The 18,233-nt window shown below is 40.3% G+C and overlaps 1 protein-coding gene across 1 annotated transcript in view; it reads left to right on the forward strand.

Moving 5' to 3' along the window:
- Window positions 1-2,801: 2,801 nt before the first annotated feature.
- The window catches only part of EPHB6 (EPH receptor B6), a 42,338-nt gene continuing 26,906 nt past the window's right edge, over window positions 2,802-18,233 (forward strand). The window contains exons 1-4 of the mRNA XM_054386563.1: window positions 2,802-2,895; window positions 9,459-9,523; window positions 10,771-11,467; window positions 17,298-17,453. Of these exons, the coding sequence (XP_054242538.1) occupies window positions 2,802-2,895; window positions 9,459-9,523; window positions 10,771-11,467; window positions 17,298-17,453 (1,012 nt within the window). The remainder of the gene's footprint in view (window positions 2,896-9,458; window positions 9,524-10,770; window positions 11,468-17,297; window positions 17,454-18,233) is intronic.

The following is an 18,233-nucleotide window of genomic DNA, read 5'->3' on the forward strand; positions in this document are numbered from 1 at the left end:
CTCATGAAGTCAGACACACAATTAGAAGACGGTAAGTATCTTTTTAGAAAATATGAATATTCTTTACTGCAGCTGAAAAAATCTAAAGGGTTTTAAAGGACTTTGCAAAGAAAAGTATTCTCAGTTTGGATTTTTGCCTTCTATTTTTTTTGAGTGCTTGTTTGTGTATTTGTACACTATGTAAGGCTACCTTCTTGATTTTAAAATGGGAACCAGAACTAGAATCCTTTATAAAGAGTTAGCATGAGAGACTGACAGCTGGAATGTTCTATGTGGCTGAAAGTTCTATGCAAGTTCTACGTAGCTGAAATAGAGGAAGAATGACAAGGGAAGGTGTATCACTTTGCAGTTGGATTTGGAGGAAAATGGGGGATAGCAAAGAGAGGTAATCTGTCTGGAGAGAGTTTTGGAAGAAGTAACAAGCTGAAAAGGCTGTGGAAAGCTGCTTATGTGGACAAGAGAAGACAGAAGTTTAAAAGTTGGGATGGTTTGAAGTTTTCTGTTTCATAGTTTGGTGTAGGGAAGAGATAGGGAGAACTGAAGAATGAAAGATCTTTGCAGTCAAAATCTGCCCACATCAAGTGTTGTGGACAAGGGCAGGGGAGTGATTAGCAATTTAGGAGCTTAGTATGATACTGTAAAATTTGGATATAAGAAAACCTTCCAAGGTACTCTTTAATTCAGCAGGGCTAATGCTTCCCTCCTGCTCTCACGTAAATACTTCCATATGTTCTCCTCTATCCTTCATTGTGGAGAAGGCATTTTTCATTGAGGTGTGGAAGAGGCAGAATAAAAACTATATCTATTTTAACTGATGAATCAAACCTAACTTTATAGTTTAGCCATGTAATGCCAATTGATGGGGTCAGCACAGGGGTTACAGACACCAAATTAAAAAATTAAACTGATCTTTTACTTATGTATAAACCAGCAGAAGAACAAGCCAAAGGATGACATAATGCCTTCAGAATCAGTTCCCCAGAATTTGGCTGGCCTGAAAGGCTTTTAGATGTTATAGATTGACTACTGGTACAAAGTATGTTTCCATGTAGCATACTCATGCAGGTTTGATTCCAGTGTACCCATTCTTGGTTTAGGTGGCTTAGGCTGTAGTCTTCAGCTGCATTCCTGGAGAACACTGCTCTGTGCTTGGATAATTCTTTTTCTAAAGAAGGGTTTTCTGGTCTTTCAGCCTGGATTTTTCTCCGTTTCACAGTTTCATCCACTGATGATTTTATTCTGTGGTGTATTCATGCTTCATAAAGTAATATGCAGTATCAGTGTCATATCCATTGTTCTAGTTAACATTCATTTTTTCTGTTATACTTAACTGACTTTTATTTTTTCTTTCCTCATAAATTGTACATCAAACTTCTAGCTTCTTCCTAAGATCCCTTTAGTTTTTTTGCATTTTAGTGATGCCTTTGGTTTCATCTGTGTTTGGTGCTCTAGGTTCTCATTGGGGCAGTGTAAGAGAGGACTATTCCATCCTTGTCCAGTAATTTCTCTCCCTTCAGTAAAGCAAATCATATTGCACTTCATTGCTTTTTTTTTCTCATATTCCCCAGGCTGCTTTTTCCTCTGCTATGCCAGACTTGCACAAATATCCCATTGCACTGTTTTCTGATAATCACAGAGAGGCTGCCTCTTTTAATGAACTCTTCTCTCCCTCATATCAGCCAACTTACTGAGCCATTTCTCTATATTGCCTGAGACACTTTTTTCTCCTTATCTATGCTTCACTGTCTCTCTGAAGACACTACACAAAGAGCACCTGAAGAAACAAAGCATATGTTTTTTTTTTCCCAATGTAACCTACATATTACCAGGATATTTCTTTGATGGGCTGAGAACAGGGCAGATGAAGCCAGAAATACCTTGCTTAGCAAAATTATTGTGCTGGATTGCTCTAATGCAGTGCTGGTTACACGCTGCTCCCTGACTGTGAGATAAACCTTTATGTGAGGTTCTTAATGATGGTGTGGAGTTTTGTTTGGATTTTTTTCCCCACTTAAAATAATAAACTTGCAGTTGTATGCTTTTCCTGGCTGTAACACAGGCTCCCTGTTTGATCTTTAATATCACAAGGTTTGTTTCCTTGTGTATGACACACTCATGGGGAAAATATAGTCTAGCTTCAATAGTGTTGTGCAGGCATTTGTCCCTTTAAGCATACAACTTGTATCTGAAATGCAGTTACAAATGTTTCAGCAGTGCAGATTTGTATTGTCATAAATGGTGGAAGCTTTCCTGTCATGGCTAGTGCCCTGCAGAGTCCTGAAAAGGCAAAGTGTAAATTATAAGAGACGAATTTGGAAAGCACACATGGAAAATGGAACAGAGACCTTCCAAGAAACATCACCAACGATGCAAAAAAGTAACAATATGAGTAAGAATATTGGCAATATTGTGAGAGAGATTAACATTTATCTGGGAACCCCACTCTCGCTGGTGCCATATGTCACAAAATCTGTGTGTACTGTCAGTGCACAAAACAGCTGGGACTGCAGTCTTGAGGGGTGGGAGGTGTGAATAAATGGAAAATACAGGGTCTGTGATACTTTTTTCACCTGTATTTCAGAAGCAGTGAATCATGGAGTAGGTGTGTAAAACCTGCTGGTTCTGTATTACTGTGACCTGATTCCTCTTTCCACCTTTTGTTTGTTTGTTTTTAACCAGTATTTCTGTGTGAAGGCCTCTGTGCTTTGATTTGGGAAGACACTAAAACACTCCAAGAAATCTCTGGTCGTTTCAAGGGAGTGGTGTGTGAGTTTTGGAGATGGTGGTATCTACAGATCTTCATGGATTCTAATGCTGGCATCTGTGGAAGAAGAGTGGTGGGAATGGCTTGGCTATGGATGGTCTACTTCTTTCACCTAGTCACCTCACTAGAAGGTAAGAACAGATATTATATAATGCAACAACTTATTAAACTTTTCTTTAGAGGAAAATCGAAGTGTACTTTCCAATATGCACAGAACATGTCTTCTCTGTTTCATACTTGATCATTATCTCATGAAATGTATGAAGGTATTAGTATTGTTTCTAGTGGAATAGCAAATCCTCTGATTGAAGGATTGGTAATGAACTACCAGCTGATGAGCTAGTACTAGCTACCTCAGAAGTCATAGCTGCAAAGAAACAATCGTTTACTCAGGAATAAGCTCCTTGTGTATGCTCTGAGTGTATTTAAATTTTGTGTTCCTGGTTTTGCACCATGTTTGTTTTGTGAAACAGTCTGTCAGTGTTTATGCTCTTCTACAAGGCAGCATCCAGTGGGCTGAAATCTGGATTTGTTTGTTTGTTTCTTCCATCTGAACAACTTGCCTCATACAATAGATGCAGGGAGAATGCTTTGATTTAACAAGAAGTGGCAGTTTGTGTTCACTCAGCAGAAGAGGGAGTGAGCAGTGAAGACAGGATATAGAAAAGGTAGGCAGAGGGAAAGATCAAAAAAATAGAATAACGAACCCAGGATCGGAGGGCAATGAGAGCAGGAAATGAGAGCTAGGTGAGAGAGACTTTGAGAAAGGCAGGGCTATTGCAAATAATCCTCTTGTTGCTTCCAGGAAATATCCTTGCAGCTACATGTGTTCAATGAACTGCATTGTTTATCTCTTGCGTATGTGAAAGTTCTGAAAAAGCAGAGGAGATAGAGAAGGAATCAAAGAATGACGAGGAACAATAGGGTGAGATCTAAGAAAAAGAAGATGGAGGCTGAGAAGGAAAAAATATTATTTTTTTTCTTACTAATAATGAAGATAAAAGCTTGTTCAGCATCCTTTTGGAAATGGAATGGAACTCAGGAAACAATTGGTCTAAGATTCTAATACAAATTCTGAAATCTCTGCAACCGTGTTAACTGCTGATTTAAAAATCCTTTACAAAGTATTATGTTTATTGCTTAGTGTAACTAAGATAAAATTTAGCTGAGATAGAAGAGAGAGGGGGAAATGTCCATTCTCTGCCAAATATGGAGTAACTCGGTGATACCTGTAGGAATTTTTTGGGAATTCAGTGATCACTCCTGTAAGTTTGTAAAGATGACAGAATTTCAAAGACACTGTGTGACACAGCTTCTCAGAACACATGGCCAAGTTGCCTGGATTAAAACAGGACAGTAAAATTCTGCCTGTGTAGATGAAACAGTAAAGGTACCTGTAGGCTGAATTTCACTTCTCAGTTCAGAGTGAGTTTAGTCATCACCTTGCATGGTAACTGTACCACGTGTATCCATGTGGAAGGAAAAAGGCCCATGGCAATTTTGTTTCCTTCTTAGTGTATAAAACAGAACCTTGAACTTGAACTTCAGGTTTCAGATTTAAGATGAAAAATACACAGAATATCAAGTTTGGTCTTTAGTTTTTGTATGGTTTCTTAAAAGTTTTAGATGGTGTCTAAAATACATCCCTGCAGCCTCTAATTGAAGCGGATTGAGAGTGGAACAATTGAGGTAATTTTTCTTCCAAGTGTTTCTCAGGTATTTGAATTAGATTTAAACAGTCTTAATATAAATCACTTTTTGTCTCAAGATTAGTTTTTTTTAATAAATATTATACTTCATGGAACTCACTAAATATATGTCCTATTGACTCCAAACAGCTTTTTTTTTTTTTAAACTAACTGCATATGAATACAGAAGTAATACAGAAACATTAATTGCAGGAATGACTTCACAAATGTAGAGTTATCCAAGAAAAAAAAATCAAGCTCATTTGTCTCATATAGGTTAGTTTTGTATTCCCATATTAGGATGCCTATTTTATAACTCTCTAGCTTTGGTTTTTCATGTTAGGTCATAGCAGAACTGTAGAAAAGACATCTAAAACATCATTTTTTAAACAAAAATGTAAAAACAGCAGCAGTCTTTATGTTGAGTAGTTATGAACAAGTGGGTTGTTTTTGTTTTGTTTAGTCTTGTTTTATCAACTGGTTCTTGGATGATAGAATGCTTGTTACAGTTGTGTATGTTATTTGCCATTGATACACTATTCACTTCACCACAACAGCTGTTTAGTCTTGTAAGAAGTTCTAGTGTATTTAAGGTTCCCTAGAGGTTTTTCACTGTATTGTATCTCCAAGTGATAGCCCCCACATATAAATATATTTACTCACTTGTGTCATAAAAGGCTCCTCTCCCCACATTCCAAGAAGCACAAAGGAACAATGAAAGGCAAGGGAACCCAAACAACCAAATAGCAGGATAAGCAGCCTGACCCAGCTTCTCCCTGGGCTGAGTGTGATCAGCTCATTGAGTGGGAAGGGAACCCATTCAGACAAGTCAATGGAAATACTCTCTGGAACATCTTACAGACTAGGGGGGGGTTGCTGCCAACAGGAGCATGTCACTTATGTTGTAAGGTAGGCAAGGTCATTTGGGACTTCTGCAAGAGTTACTCTGGGTCGTTTAGGGGAAGAATTGTAGATGGGGAAAGGGGTGGGTGGAGGTGTCAAGGTGGTTTTGAGAAGGATTAGGAGTGAGAAAACAGAGACAAGGGGCCAGTCATGTGTAAAGACACCTGTCAGGCCTTGCCCTGTACTTGATTACCACAATCTTTCCTATCTTCTTAAATGTTTTTCCACTGGTTACCTGGGAAAGGGGGCTGTATTTTCTATGTGTATATGGATGTAGATGTGTAAGTGCCAGCAGCTGGAGTTTGAATCACTGGTCACAGGACCCCACTGAGACACTTCTTTGTATGTGTGTGTCTGAGTGAGACAGGTGGAGCAGCTGTCTTCTGAGGGAACTGGGAAGCCCATCTCAGTTGTTGGTGAGATTCTAAGTTCTCTGTGTATCTTTGTGCAACTGAAGACAATACAGTCTGAGATCCAGCTCCTGGGTGGTCTGAGTATCAAAGTCCAGTTACTAAAGGGATCCATCCTGTTTGTGCCTGTGCATGTGTTTGTATGTGTAAGAGAGGTTCTGTGGAGCAGGGCAGCACTGCAGCAACTGGCTGTGGGCCTTGGATGCTCACATTTCCAAGTGCCAGTAGCCTAGGAGAGCAAGAATCCAGGGCCAGCTAGTGGGTTCTTGCTCTCCTAGGATGCTGGCACTTGCTCTTCAGACTGCATGCCTAAAACCCATTAGGAGAGGATCCATAGTGTGGCTGTGTGTGTGAAGGGATGTATCAGTGAGTGATCAGTCTGAATACTAGGAACAGGAGTGGGGCTGCAAGTTTCAGGTGCTTCTGTGTGCAGGTGCCAGCAAATGGGGAGACAGAGGTGAGCTACTGGAGACTGAATGCTTAAGAACAGTTATTGCAGGGATCCATATTGTATATAAATGCATATATATTTCCCACTAACAGACCTCCATCCTGACCAGCCAGAGAGGGGAGCAGGATGAGGCCATTGGTGGTGCTGTTTCTGTTTGCATGACTGGTGAGTGTTTCTGTCTGTGTTGATCTTCATGGCTGGCCATTTGTATATGTGCAGGGCCTATATGTGTTTGTGTGTGTGCCAGTTGGGAATAGTCACACAACCTTAGCATTCTTTGGACCTGGGGACATGGAACTGCAGCAGCCTTATGTGAGATGGCAACCCCAACTGATATTTTTGCACAAGCCCAGAGAATTTTTTTTTTTTACAGCCCTTCTAGGGAGCATTTGCAATATTCCTGCTTGTTTATTTTCAAGGCATGATCATACAAGACAGAATAAGCCTGGTAACATTTGACTTCTTTTCAAAAAGTCTGTTAAGCCAGAGATCTGCTTGGGGCATTCAGCTGCATCCCAAAACAAACTCCCTGCATGTTACCTTTTACCCTAGTGCCCTTTGCCTCATCTATCAATGTACACATACATTTGGATATATTCAGAATTCAACTGGACAAAGCCTTGTGCAATTTACTGTAATTTAGCCTGGACTTGAGAGTGTTGATCGAGATGACCTCTGTATGTCCCTTCCAGCATGTTTCATTCTGTGATTCTATGGTCTGATCACCCTTAGCACCAGCTTTTCATCCCACAGGTAACGTGTGGGGTTTTTTTGCTGTCTTGTTGGGATCAACTGCCTTCTTAGTGGCCATAGTTTACCTAGACTTGACTTGTATAATTCCCTCTTGCACCACTCCACTCATAACACACTGAGGACAAGTGTTCTTCAATCCAGAAAGCAGTTAGGCCATCTTTGCTTTCAGAAAGTTTGTCCAAGCATCAGTCACCATTGGGTGAATTATCTTGCACTGGGGGAGCCTTTTGCCTGTAGCTAAAGCACTAGTATAGTCTAACCAAAATCTGAGGATCATTAACATACCTATTCTGAACAGCCTGATCTATAACAGCAACTTCCAGCCTGTGCCCAGTTGGTCCCTGATGCTGATGTTTTAGTATAGTGCAGCCCAAGAGATTAGTTTGGTACCTAAGTGTAGGCTAGTAGCAGCCTAAGTTCCTGGGATTTGTTTCTACCTTTTCTGGCCTGCAAGAACAGAAGACACTGAAATGATAGTGTAGTTAATTCTGAATTTTGTTTTACAAAGAATATAATGAATCATCTTTTATAGCAGAGTGAAATGAATGTTGTGGTTGGTTTTGGGTTGTTGTTTGTTTGTGGTTTTTTGGTTTTTTTGCTTTCTTTTTTCTGGTTTAGCAAAGCAAAATACAGGAGAATCATCAGCATTGTACTCAGTCTTGATCAGAATAAAAGTTCTTTCTTTGTTGAAAAATTATCTTGTATATCATTCCAGTATATCAAAACCACATTTGGGACCCCAGTGGCAAAGTACTGACGTGACTGAGTGCAACCCCTGTGCCGGACTGTGGATAGTAATAGGCATGGGGAAATGCCAAGTCCCCCTACTGCCAGGCCTCAAGGAGGTGTAGGCATTTCACAGATGTTTGCTGAGCTATCCCTGAGTACACCAAACTGCTCATCATTTCCTGAGATGCTCAGTAATTTTAGTGAGGTTGCCCATTAGCTGTAACCAGTAGCTCTGTCCAGTTATGGCAAGCCAGCCCAGATATTTTTGCACTGTTTTGAAGCAGGAAACTGCTTCAGCTACTCAGGAAGATCTAAGAAATGTATGATCTGCTGTAAGAATGTAAGGAACATAAGTTTGGAGATATTGTTGAAGCCTGAGGTCTGCATAAACTTGCTTATTTGTCTGCTTTGGGATAAGTCTAGTCTTTACTTTCTGCTCATTTATGTGGAGTGGATCCCCAGGAGCACTGATGGGAATAGTGGAGTAAGCAATTCATCATATGAAAATAGAAACTGTTGAGATCTCTCCTGAATAAAACATAGAACTATTATAAACCTTGGCAAGAGGAGTCATTAATCCTGTTTGTAGATAACCTGGATGATGTCATTTGGTTTAGTTTGGGTTTTTTTCTGTTTGTTTTGTGTTGTTCTTTTTTTGTTGTGTTTTTGTGGTAGTTGTGTGTTGTTTTTTTTTTTTTTTTTCTTTTAATTAACATAAGGAAGCAAAAGAGAGTGACACTCCAGAATTTTAGAAAAAGCATGTGATTCATAGAGTATGTATCAACACATGTAAATACCTATTCAAATGAGCTTTTTTCTTCCTGTATGTCCTCACTCTAAGTGCACACAGAAAAGCTCACATGCTTGCACACCAGTAACTTCCAGGGTGGTCTCAGACCTTGCCATTTACTTCAGGAGAATACTACGTGTGTAGCTCGTGCTGTCACAATCAGTGCTGTATTTCTTTGTATCTGAACAGAGCTTAACATCTCCAAGAGCAGTCAAATCTAGTAGCTGTCTCCAGTGGTAGATTCAATAACAATGGAACTGCAAGACTAGTTGTGGCAATAAACCAGGTCTGCGAAGTTCTGCGTGTACCCTGAGCAGTACAGTGCAAAAGTCTCTGTAATACTGATTTTCTAATGAAACTGGGACTTCTTGTCCCAGCTCCAGAACAAGGTGAATTCATTACTGGATCAACTGGTTTGTCATCCTAAACCCTGACAGAACTTTGGTTCCAGAGATGGAATCAAAAGTGTCTTGGCCTTGTATCCACGTTTACACCTGGAAATAAAATGGACAGCATGGTCCTGAGGAGACTGGCAGGCATGCACATAACTCATCTCTCTGTGCAGCCTTCTCTTTTCTAAAAAGAGGATGGCCTCATCTGTACTGTTCATTATCATAGCTCTGCTCCATGCTGTCAGTGTGCTTACACTTTGCCAGAGTATTGCCAAGCAACTTGGTGACTGTGAGTTAGCTTGATTATATGCCCAGGGCTTCTACCCTTGTTTTGGTCCTGCTTCATTTACTAGTGTGAATGTGGCCTGTGGTATTTAATGTCAGAACATGAATGTCTATTCTGGATGTGTGGAAACCCACTACAAGATGTGTTTTAAGATTTTTTTTTTTTTTTTTTTTTTTTTGTCAGAAACAAATCCTAACAATCTTGTTAGGAATAGATGATAAGATTTTAGCCTGACTTGGAAAAGCACAAAATCTTTTTTTTTTTTTCCCTTTTTAAAAATATATATAAACAGAAATACTTCTGGATACAACTGGAGAGACCTCAGAGATTGGCTGGACCACCCACCCTTCTGATGGGGTAAGCATTTCCCTTTCCTCTTCTTGAGTGCACCTCTACTGAAAAGGCATGCATACATTTGAAGAAAGGGAAACTGGAACCGATGAGACTGTTTGCATGTACAAAATCCATAAAAATCAATGTGAACATAGATTCCCAGGGGACAGTGCTATGTAACTCCCTGAATAGCTTAGTTTCCTCTTTTGAAACTCAGGCTAGAAACAATGCTGCCGGTTTTTTTCCTCACACTGAAAACTTTTCAAAACTTTTTCAACCATTTCATAATCACTGTGGCCAGAAGAGTTGCCTAACATCACATCTCCCACAGATCCTTCTGTATTCACAAATAGCACATCTAGGAGTATGTCTTTCCCAGATGGCTCACTGAGGACTTGCAACAAGAAGTTTTCTTCCCTAAACTTCAGGAATAGAATAGAATAGAATCAAGAATCAAGAATGTCTCAGACTTGCTTATCACAGCAGTATGACATTCCCAGTTGATGCCTGGGAAGTTGAAATGTCATGTAAAGACAAAGGTGACCTATCTACAGAGTTCTGCTAATTGCCTATAGAATAGCTTACCAGTGTGCCTGACTGGGCACAGGTTCCTTCTTTTCTATCTCATTACACACATCATCTCTCATACTCAGGGTCTCTCACCTATTCTGTAAAGTTAGCTGAGAGGATAGGGAGAGGATTCTTTTACAGCTTCATGCAGTCACCTACTTCCACTTCTTCCTATCTCTCTGCCTTGTGCCACCTTCCTCCTCACACAAAAGAGATCCTGGGCCTGCCCTCATAGTGGCTGTGCTGAGTTGATTTGGCTTCAACTGTGATAAAAATAAGTAGAAGGGATTCTTGCTTTAATGTTCTCTCCAAAGAGGAGTGTCTTTTTTCTGTCTCATTTGTGTTGTGTTATCTTGTCTCTGGAGATAAGAGATGGGAAACAGGAGGGAGAAAGCATGACTTTCTGGTTTTAAGATTCTCAAGGCCATATGACAGGTTTGCATGGATTGTGTTTTCTATCACAACAGTTCTTAACTTGCAAGCTTTAACAGCTCTTTTTCACATGGCCATAATTTGTCCTATCTAGAGTGCTGCACATACCATCAGCAGATTGAGGTCTTGCCATAGATACAGCAGCAAGAAGGAAAGAAGGCCTGTCCTGTTATTTTTGGTGAAGTTGAACACTGAATCCTTTTTTTTTTTTTTTTGTTCTTTTTTTAAACCATTTTTTCTTTCTTTTCTCTCCCCTGCATCCCTTACAGTGGGATGAGATAAGTGTCTGGGATGACAAGAAGCGCCTGATCCGAACGTTTCAAGTCTGTAACGTGGCTGAGCCGGGTCAGAACAACTGGCTGCGAACCCACTTCATAGAGCGGCGCGGCGCCCACCGAGTCCACGTCCGCCTGCGCTTCTCAGTGAGAGACTGTGCCAGCATGCACACTGTGGCCTCTTCTTGCAAAGAGACTTTCACACTGTACTACCACCAGTCAGAGGCTGATACAGCTACTCAGGAACTACCAGAGTGGCGTGAGGGCCCCTGGACCAAAGTAGATACTATTGCAGCTGATGAAAGCTTTTCCCAGGTGGACAGCACTGGGAAGGTGTTAAAGATGAATGTTAAAGTACGTAGCTTTGGGCCACTCACCAAGCATGGCTTCTACCTGGCTTTCCAGGACTCAGGTGCCTGCATGTCCCTGGTGGCAGTCCAAGTCTTTTTCTACAAGTGCCCAGCTGTGGTGAAAGGATTTGCATCCTTCCCTGAAACATTTGCTGGAGGGGAGAAGACCTCACTAGTGGAGTCACCAGGGACGTGTGTACCCAATGCTGAAGAGAAGAGCATGACTGGGTCTTCAGGTGTCCGGTTGCACTGCAATGGAGAAGGGGAGTGGATAGTGGCCATTGGACAATGCACCTGCAAGGCTGGCTACCAGCCTGTCGATGATGAACAAGCCTGCCAAGGTGAGAGACCCTTTTCCCCCACTTCTTAGGCTGCCACTTCTTTGTTGGTTGCAGACACAGTTTTCAAGTTATAGTTTAATCGAGTAAGAGATCAGCTGGGACGTTGAGAGTACAAATACTCTGGCTACTACCAAGTGCAAATGAAATGGACAGTTAATGGGTGTCAATATGTTACCTAAAGTTCCTATTTTGTGAAGTGATTGAGGTCATGCAAAGTAACTTTATTAAAATACCATTCATAGTGCTGGAGGCTTACAAAGCAATTAAAATTGATAAGTGTTTTTTAATTGGCTAAGCTTTGAGAGTTGTTAAAATGCAGGCACCTTTCTGTCTTGCTGATCCTGAAAGCTGTGACCTCAGTGCTGCTGAGTGTGTTTTGTCCAGGGTAATGACACCAGTAACTGCAGCTGTGTTTTCTTAGGGCTGTAGGGCCACTGCTGCAGCTGAGTTTCTATGACCAGCAATCAGACAGAATCTGTATCCCTGTTGCAAGTGTAAATAAATCATATTATCTGTGCATCTGATTCTGAAATGCAACCAGACCTACAGCAAAACTGGGCTGTTAATGTGTCTGGTGTCAGACTTAGAGCAAGCCACCCTAACTAGTATCCATATTAAGAGATAAGTCCAGCTGCCTCTACTCCCTCTCATCTCTGAGGACTGGCTAGAAGGCAAGGGGCTTCATCTCTTCCTAAATTTACCCTCCCCTTCATGCAGCACTGAGTCAAGAAGAGAGTAATTTTATGCTCTTCTGAATGTCTCCCTATGTCCCAACTCAGTTCCAAATCATATCTGAGAGCAAAAAGTCAGTGTCACCTGTATCACGTTCCCTGAAAACACTGCTGGGTGGTACCTAAAGCTCTGCTGAAGCTTCTAAGTGCCTCTTTCGTTCTTTCCCCCCCTTGCTGTATTTTGGGTTGCTCTCTTGAGTATTTCCTGTCTGTCCTTACTGTCCAAGTGGGTGTTTCACTGCTTCTTTGTCTGTTAACTTATTTGATTCTTGGTCTATACCATCCCCATTTTCATTTTGTTCACCCTCCTTCCCCTCCTATTCCATGACTGCAAAATTTTTCTCTGCTGTTGTTGATATTTGTCAGAAGTCTGTCAGAAACTGTTCCTCTAGCCTCATAGTTGGAACTTGTCTCCAGGGAACAGTCAGCCCAACATGGGAAACACAGGGGCAAATGGTGTACTGGGGAGCCTAGAAAAAGTGGGTCAGTGGCTCTGAGACGTGCTGTGCCTAGCTGAACTGTTGTGACATTCTGACACTGCCAAGGATGGAGAATGACTGAGACAAGCTGAGAGAGAAGCATGTGCAGACTCTGAACTCTGCCTTCTCCTTCCATGATAACCTTGACTTAATGGGATGTAGCAGCTTGCTTTGCCCCATGAGGTGCTAGCTCTGCAACTCTGTCCTTGCGTTGGATATTGTGAAACAGTGGGAGATAAATCAGCATTTTCTTGGAAAGCGTTGGTGCCTGGGGAACAATAAGCTTGTCCTACCCCCCGTGACAAGGCCTGTGTCTTAACTGCTGGTGGTGTTTTTTTATGATGCTGTTCTGCAGGCACACAGTGGAGGTGTTTTAGGAGATGTTGCTCTTGTTGAGGCATCCTTCAGGATGGTGCTGTGCCAGTTGGTGGTGGGCTTTCTTCAGCAAGTGTAAGCACAATAGTCATCTGCAAGGCTTGTAGGACCACAGCAAGTGGCAGAGATGACATCATTTACTGAAAGAAGGGAATGTCAAGTATGTGAAAATCGAAAAATGTTGTGTGAAAAAAGGGATTCTTCAGAAAAAAATGGGAGGTGGATTCGGTCTGTGTGTGGAAAGACAGTCGTGGGATCATTATAACTGCTGGAATAAAAGGAAATGGCTTTTGTCTATTTAGATTGCATGGTGGTTTTTTGTTGGTTTTTTTTCACTTGACCTTTGGTATCCTATTTATACAGTCACTGGACTGAGGCAATGCCAGGAAAAGCTCTATGACATGGGAACAATTATTTTTACCATTTGTGGGCTAAAGTCCTGAGTATAGTGAGCTATCATAACTTAGGCAATTTTGGAAAGTGATTAAGGTGCTCATGAACGTAAGCAGTTCCTTGACTGGATGCAGTGGCAGAAGTCAGGGTTCAGATGGAAGCAGATAGTGTATTCTAGCTGTAGCCCCTACCCATGGAGGACATATTTTCAGCTATATGGATGCCAGTCAGTGTCTACTATAGTCAATTCAGACCTACTGGGCAAATCTGCAAGTGTAAAGTGGCTATGAATTTTAGGTGAGAATATTTTTCTTGTTTTTTTTCTCTCTCTTTTTTTTTTTTTTTTTTTTTAACAATCTTTTTATTAGGAAGTTGGGGGAGGTGTGAATCATGTATAATCGCTGCAGAGGAGCAAACTAATAAGCCTTTGCAGTTGGTGTTTCTTTTTAACTTGAATCATCTTGTGAAAAAGATACATCTGAATAGAGTCTCACTCACTGGTGGTACCCCTCTTTCATCTGTTTTTTGGTTACAGAGGAGAGGAGCACAATAGCCAGAATGGAAAGAACTTGACCTCTTTTTCCCAAAAGGAAGGGAGTGTTGTGAGGACAAAGAAATATTACTGACATTTGGTTTGGTGGTGAAACAACTGCAGAGGAATTTTATTTTGTCCTGCTTACTCATCTCTAGTGCAGTGCTTATAAATGAACCTATGTGGCTGCTTTACATCCTGCTTATGTGAAATACAGGACAAGGGAATATTGAACCTGGAGACATTGGGAAGGGGAGATAGGTTTACATTGTCTGATACTTTGCTCTCAGTGGCAACTGGTTCACAAAGTGCATTCTTAAATGTGCGTAAGGGTTTTGTTGTTGTTTGGTTTGTTGTCTGCTCTGCTTGTATTGGAAGTTTTTCTCAGAACCCTGCTGATTTAGTTGGTGGAAGCATTCTTGTTATTTAAACCTGTAATTTGCTTTAAAGCCATCAGTTTTCATGATGGCATTGCTCTTCAGCATAAAAGAACAATTCTTCATTCGCTGATTTTTACAGTTCTGAGATAACATTCAAGAATAGATGCTACCAGAACAAGTAAGAGATAGCAAGAAACCACAGCATTAATGAAACCTTGCCTGGCCTTCTAAGCAGTAGATTTGTTCTGCCTTTGTAAACTGGCTTTCTTTAATGAGATGGCAGTGCTACTGGCATGCTCATTCCTTTGCATAAACCCTACAGCGTTGCACTTTTGCTTAATAACTTTGTCTTAACTCATCAACAGTGTGCCATCCCTGCAGACCTCATCCTTGCATCCCCCATCTCAGCAGCGAGTTGCTGGTAGACCTCAAAGCACTGTGGAAATGTTTATTTTAACACAACCTTGTTTATGTTTAAAGAAAATGTATTTATTAAATACCAGACAAATTCTTCTTCAAGTCAGTTTTGTCTAGCTTTCCATATGATTTGCAGTGGAGTTAGAGATTAATCTACTTGAATACTTTTAGCACCACCCTTGCAGGGTAAATGTATTTTTGCACTCTAAAGGTAAAGTCTGTGTCCTCTACAGATCTCCTTTTAGCATCACAGACTGCAGGCATTGTCATTACATGTTCGTTTTCAGTGCTGTAACTAGCAGCAAGCAAGCTCCCAGTACCAAATAGCAAGAAAAAAGAGCTGTTCATTGGGGTCTACCTTGACAAGTAGAATGAATGTGCCATTGGTTCTAAGCCTTGACAAAAGCTTGAGATGCAAGAAAAAGTGAATGAGACAAAATGACTTGTAAGAAAATAGACATTTGTATTCAGTTCAGCCTTCTCAAATTTGAAATAAACAAAAGTCCTTGAAAGTGGTAAATTTTGGTTGAATGACTATGCAGTGAGCTGAATGAGAACTTCCCATTCATAACCCTCATAGTTTCAGTGCAGGAGCATTTGCCAAGAAATGTGAAAATTATATTCTACATCTGTGGCTGTTCTATACATCCCATTCAGGAATATACAAGGGATATAATTCACAAAGGGGGGAAAAATATCTCTGTTGTCCATAGGAACATAGGGACAGATCTTTCCATGTGAGAATCATTTCATTTTTCTCTTGGATAAAGGCCTGAAGGCAATGGCAGTTTGCTCTTGCCATCATCCATCATATGCAAAATTAGAATCTCTTCTCCCCCCTTCCTTTCCATATGGCAACGTATCACACATTAAATGTTATCATTTTCTGAGTGTTGAAAACTGTGTTCTCCTGTATACTAACTATCATTCAGAGTTACTGAAGTCCCTTTCACGGTTTGTCCTGTTTCAGGATTTACCAGCAGAGTACAGGTGGAGGTTACTCTGCAGCAAAGACGACCCCTGACAGATAGGATGAAGTAATATAACTAGGTGTAAAGCTGGTAGGACTCCACAGATGTTATTGGATGTTATGCCTGTACTGTGGCTGTAACTTTTTCAGCTTTGTAAAGGTTTGCATGCTTTTAGTCCCACAGTATACATCAAAAATTCTACCATGGACTTTGAAAACCCAAAACAAAGGCAATTGAACATGAGAGGAAGATTAGATAAGGAAGCTACTCTATTTTTCTGAAGTCATTTGATAAGAAAGATGCATTAATAGCCACTTAGCACCTATGTGGATTAGAAACATTTCCAAATAATTGTCATCAGAGGTGGAAGTTTGTAAGTAGAGTATGGAATAACCATATGAGCTAATTAATTCTACAGCTTCTGGTGTGATCTTCCTTTTTTTTGAAACATCCATTAGATACCCTAATTTCACATTAACACCTGTATACAATATTCTTCTCTTACACTTTTTTTTATATAACTTTTTTCTCTCCACAATCCTTTGAAATGTTTTGCTTACGATAAGCCCTAGGACAGTTTTTCTCTTGAGTGTGTCCCTTCTGTCTTTTGACATCAAGCAGTGGTCTGGGGTCCATCTGAAAGTTTCCCATTCCCTGGAAATGCTTTTCATTGTGAAGTTAACTACCTAAATGTCGTTCCCACAAATGAGCATTCATCTGAGCTTGTCAGTCTGTAAAATCTGAAAGAGCTGTATCTATTTATGTATAAAACCAGCTTGAGAAAGCTTACATTAAAATTATAAAAGCTTCATCCTAGCACTTCCATGAATGACCCAAGAACCTTCTGTTAGATAATTCAGCATAGCAGTGTTTGCCACACCTAGAACATGTTGCACTGTCATATTGTTAATAAGTTATCATTTTTATCTCTTCTTTCCCTGTAGGGTAGATTTCCATCCTTGTTTCAACTTCTTGCATACACCAGTATTCCTGTGCTTTCACAGATTATATCTGACTAAATTAAAAGGCTTTTATCTATTACTGGGAAAACAAGAGGACGGCCAATCTGAGTGTCTCCTTCCGAGATTTTGATACAAAATCAGTCATGGTAGCTTATGTTACTTTGAGCAATGAAACAGTTGAAGGCAGGACAAAATACTCATTTTTGTGTGTGCTTCAGGTGGGGAAGAGACCTGGATAACACCTGTAAGTGCTAGGGCTATTTCCAGACAGATCATCTGACTTAAGTCCTTTGGTATCTCCAGTGCTAAAGCTTTTTGATTAAGTAACGAGAAGGCAATAATTTCAGATGGCCAAAGCTGTTCTGGACTGGTTCTTTTATTTGTATAGAATTTGTATAGAATAAACTGTTTTAAAATTGCAACTTTAACTACACATGCTTCATCAAGCAGCAAAAGCAGCAGTAGCTACTCTATGTAATGGATTCTTCCTATAGCAGCGGCATGAGTTAAAAGTAAATAAGATTGCATTGATTCCGGAATCCAAATTTATGAGTTTCTATTTTTGCCTCTCTTTTTTTTTCCCCTCTTAGCCTGTCCCCTTGGTTTCTTTAAAGTATCTGTGGGAGATGACTCCTGCCATGTATGCCCTGCCCACAGCCACGCTCCACTGCCAGGTTCCAGTGAATGTATGTGTCAGGACCACTACTATCGGCCTGCTTCAGACAGTTCTGATGCTCCCTGCACTGGTAAGTTTTTGGATGAAATGTTTGAAAGTAAGGACAGTCAATAAGGAAGAATTCAGGGGACTTGCAAGTCACCTCTTCTCATGACCTTTGAAATAACTCAAAACTTTCCTTGTCCTTTGTCAAATTGTAAATGATTCATGCAATCTTACATCTATTGCAAGTATGCTTAAGGTACAACTGCAAATTTTATTTATAGGAAGAAATTAATTTTTTCATTGAATATGGTTTTTATCAGCTATGACTTTTCAGTTATCAATTGTGAATGTTAGGAGGTGAAGAAAGAATAATTACATGCAGCAAATGAAATAAGGTTAGTGATTAGCACTCAAAAATATAGTTTAAATAATGTATCAAACATCACCCTTGAATTTTGTAGAAGTGACAGGGAAGAAAATTAACTTCCTAAAGCATCTCGTGAACACTTTATGGCTCTGAAGTTAAACACTCAAATTAGGAAATATGACTGTGTTGTTTTCCTGCAATCCTTTGCTTTCTCTGCTGCATAGAATCCATCTTTGGCATCATCAAGCAATCTTTATTTCTCAGGGATTATTTTTCCTGAGCAGTTATCTTATTTTTTTCGTTGGCTATCATAAGAATCCTTAGGGGAAGACTAGTTAGTGTGTGATCATGCAATTAAATACTGTACCAGAAAATAAATGCTGAGTGGCCAGGTTAAGATCACAAAAGAAAATCTAACTGCCATTTCCTGATGTACAAATGCTTCATTTTGTCAGTACTAAATTTTAAAAACACTCTTCTGTGTGCAATTTTCCAGCA

This window comes from Indicator indicator, chromosome 14, assembly GCF_027791375.1.
Source record: "Indicator indicator isolate 239-I01 chromosome 14, UM_Iind_1.1, whole genome shotgun sequence".
Classification (NCBI taxonomy): domain Eukaryota; kingdom Metazoa; phylum Chordata; class Aves; order Piciformes; family Indicatoridae; genus Indicator; species Indicator indicator.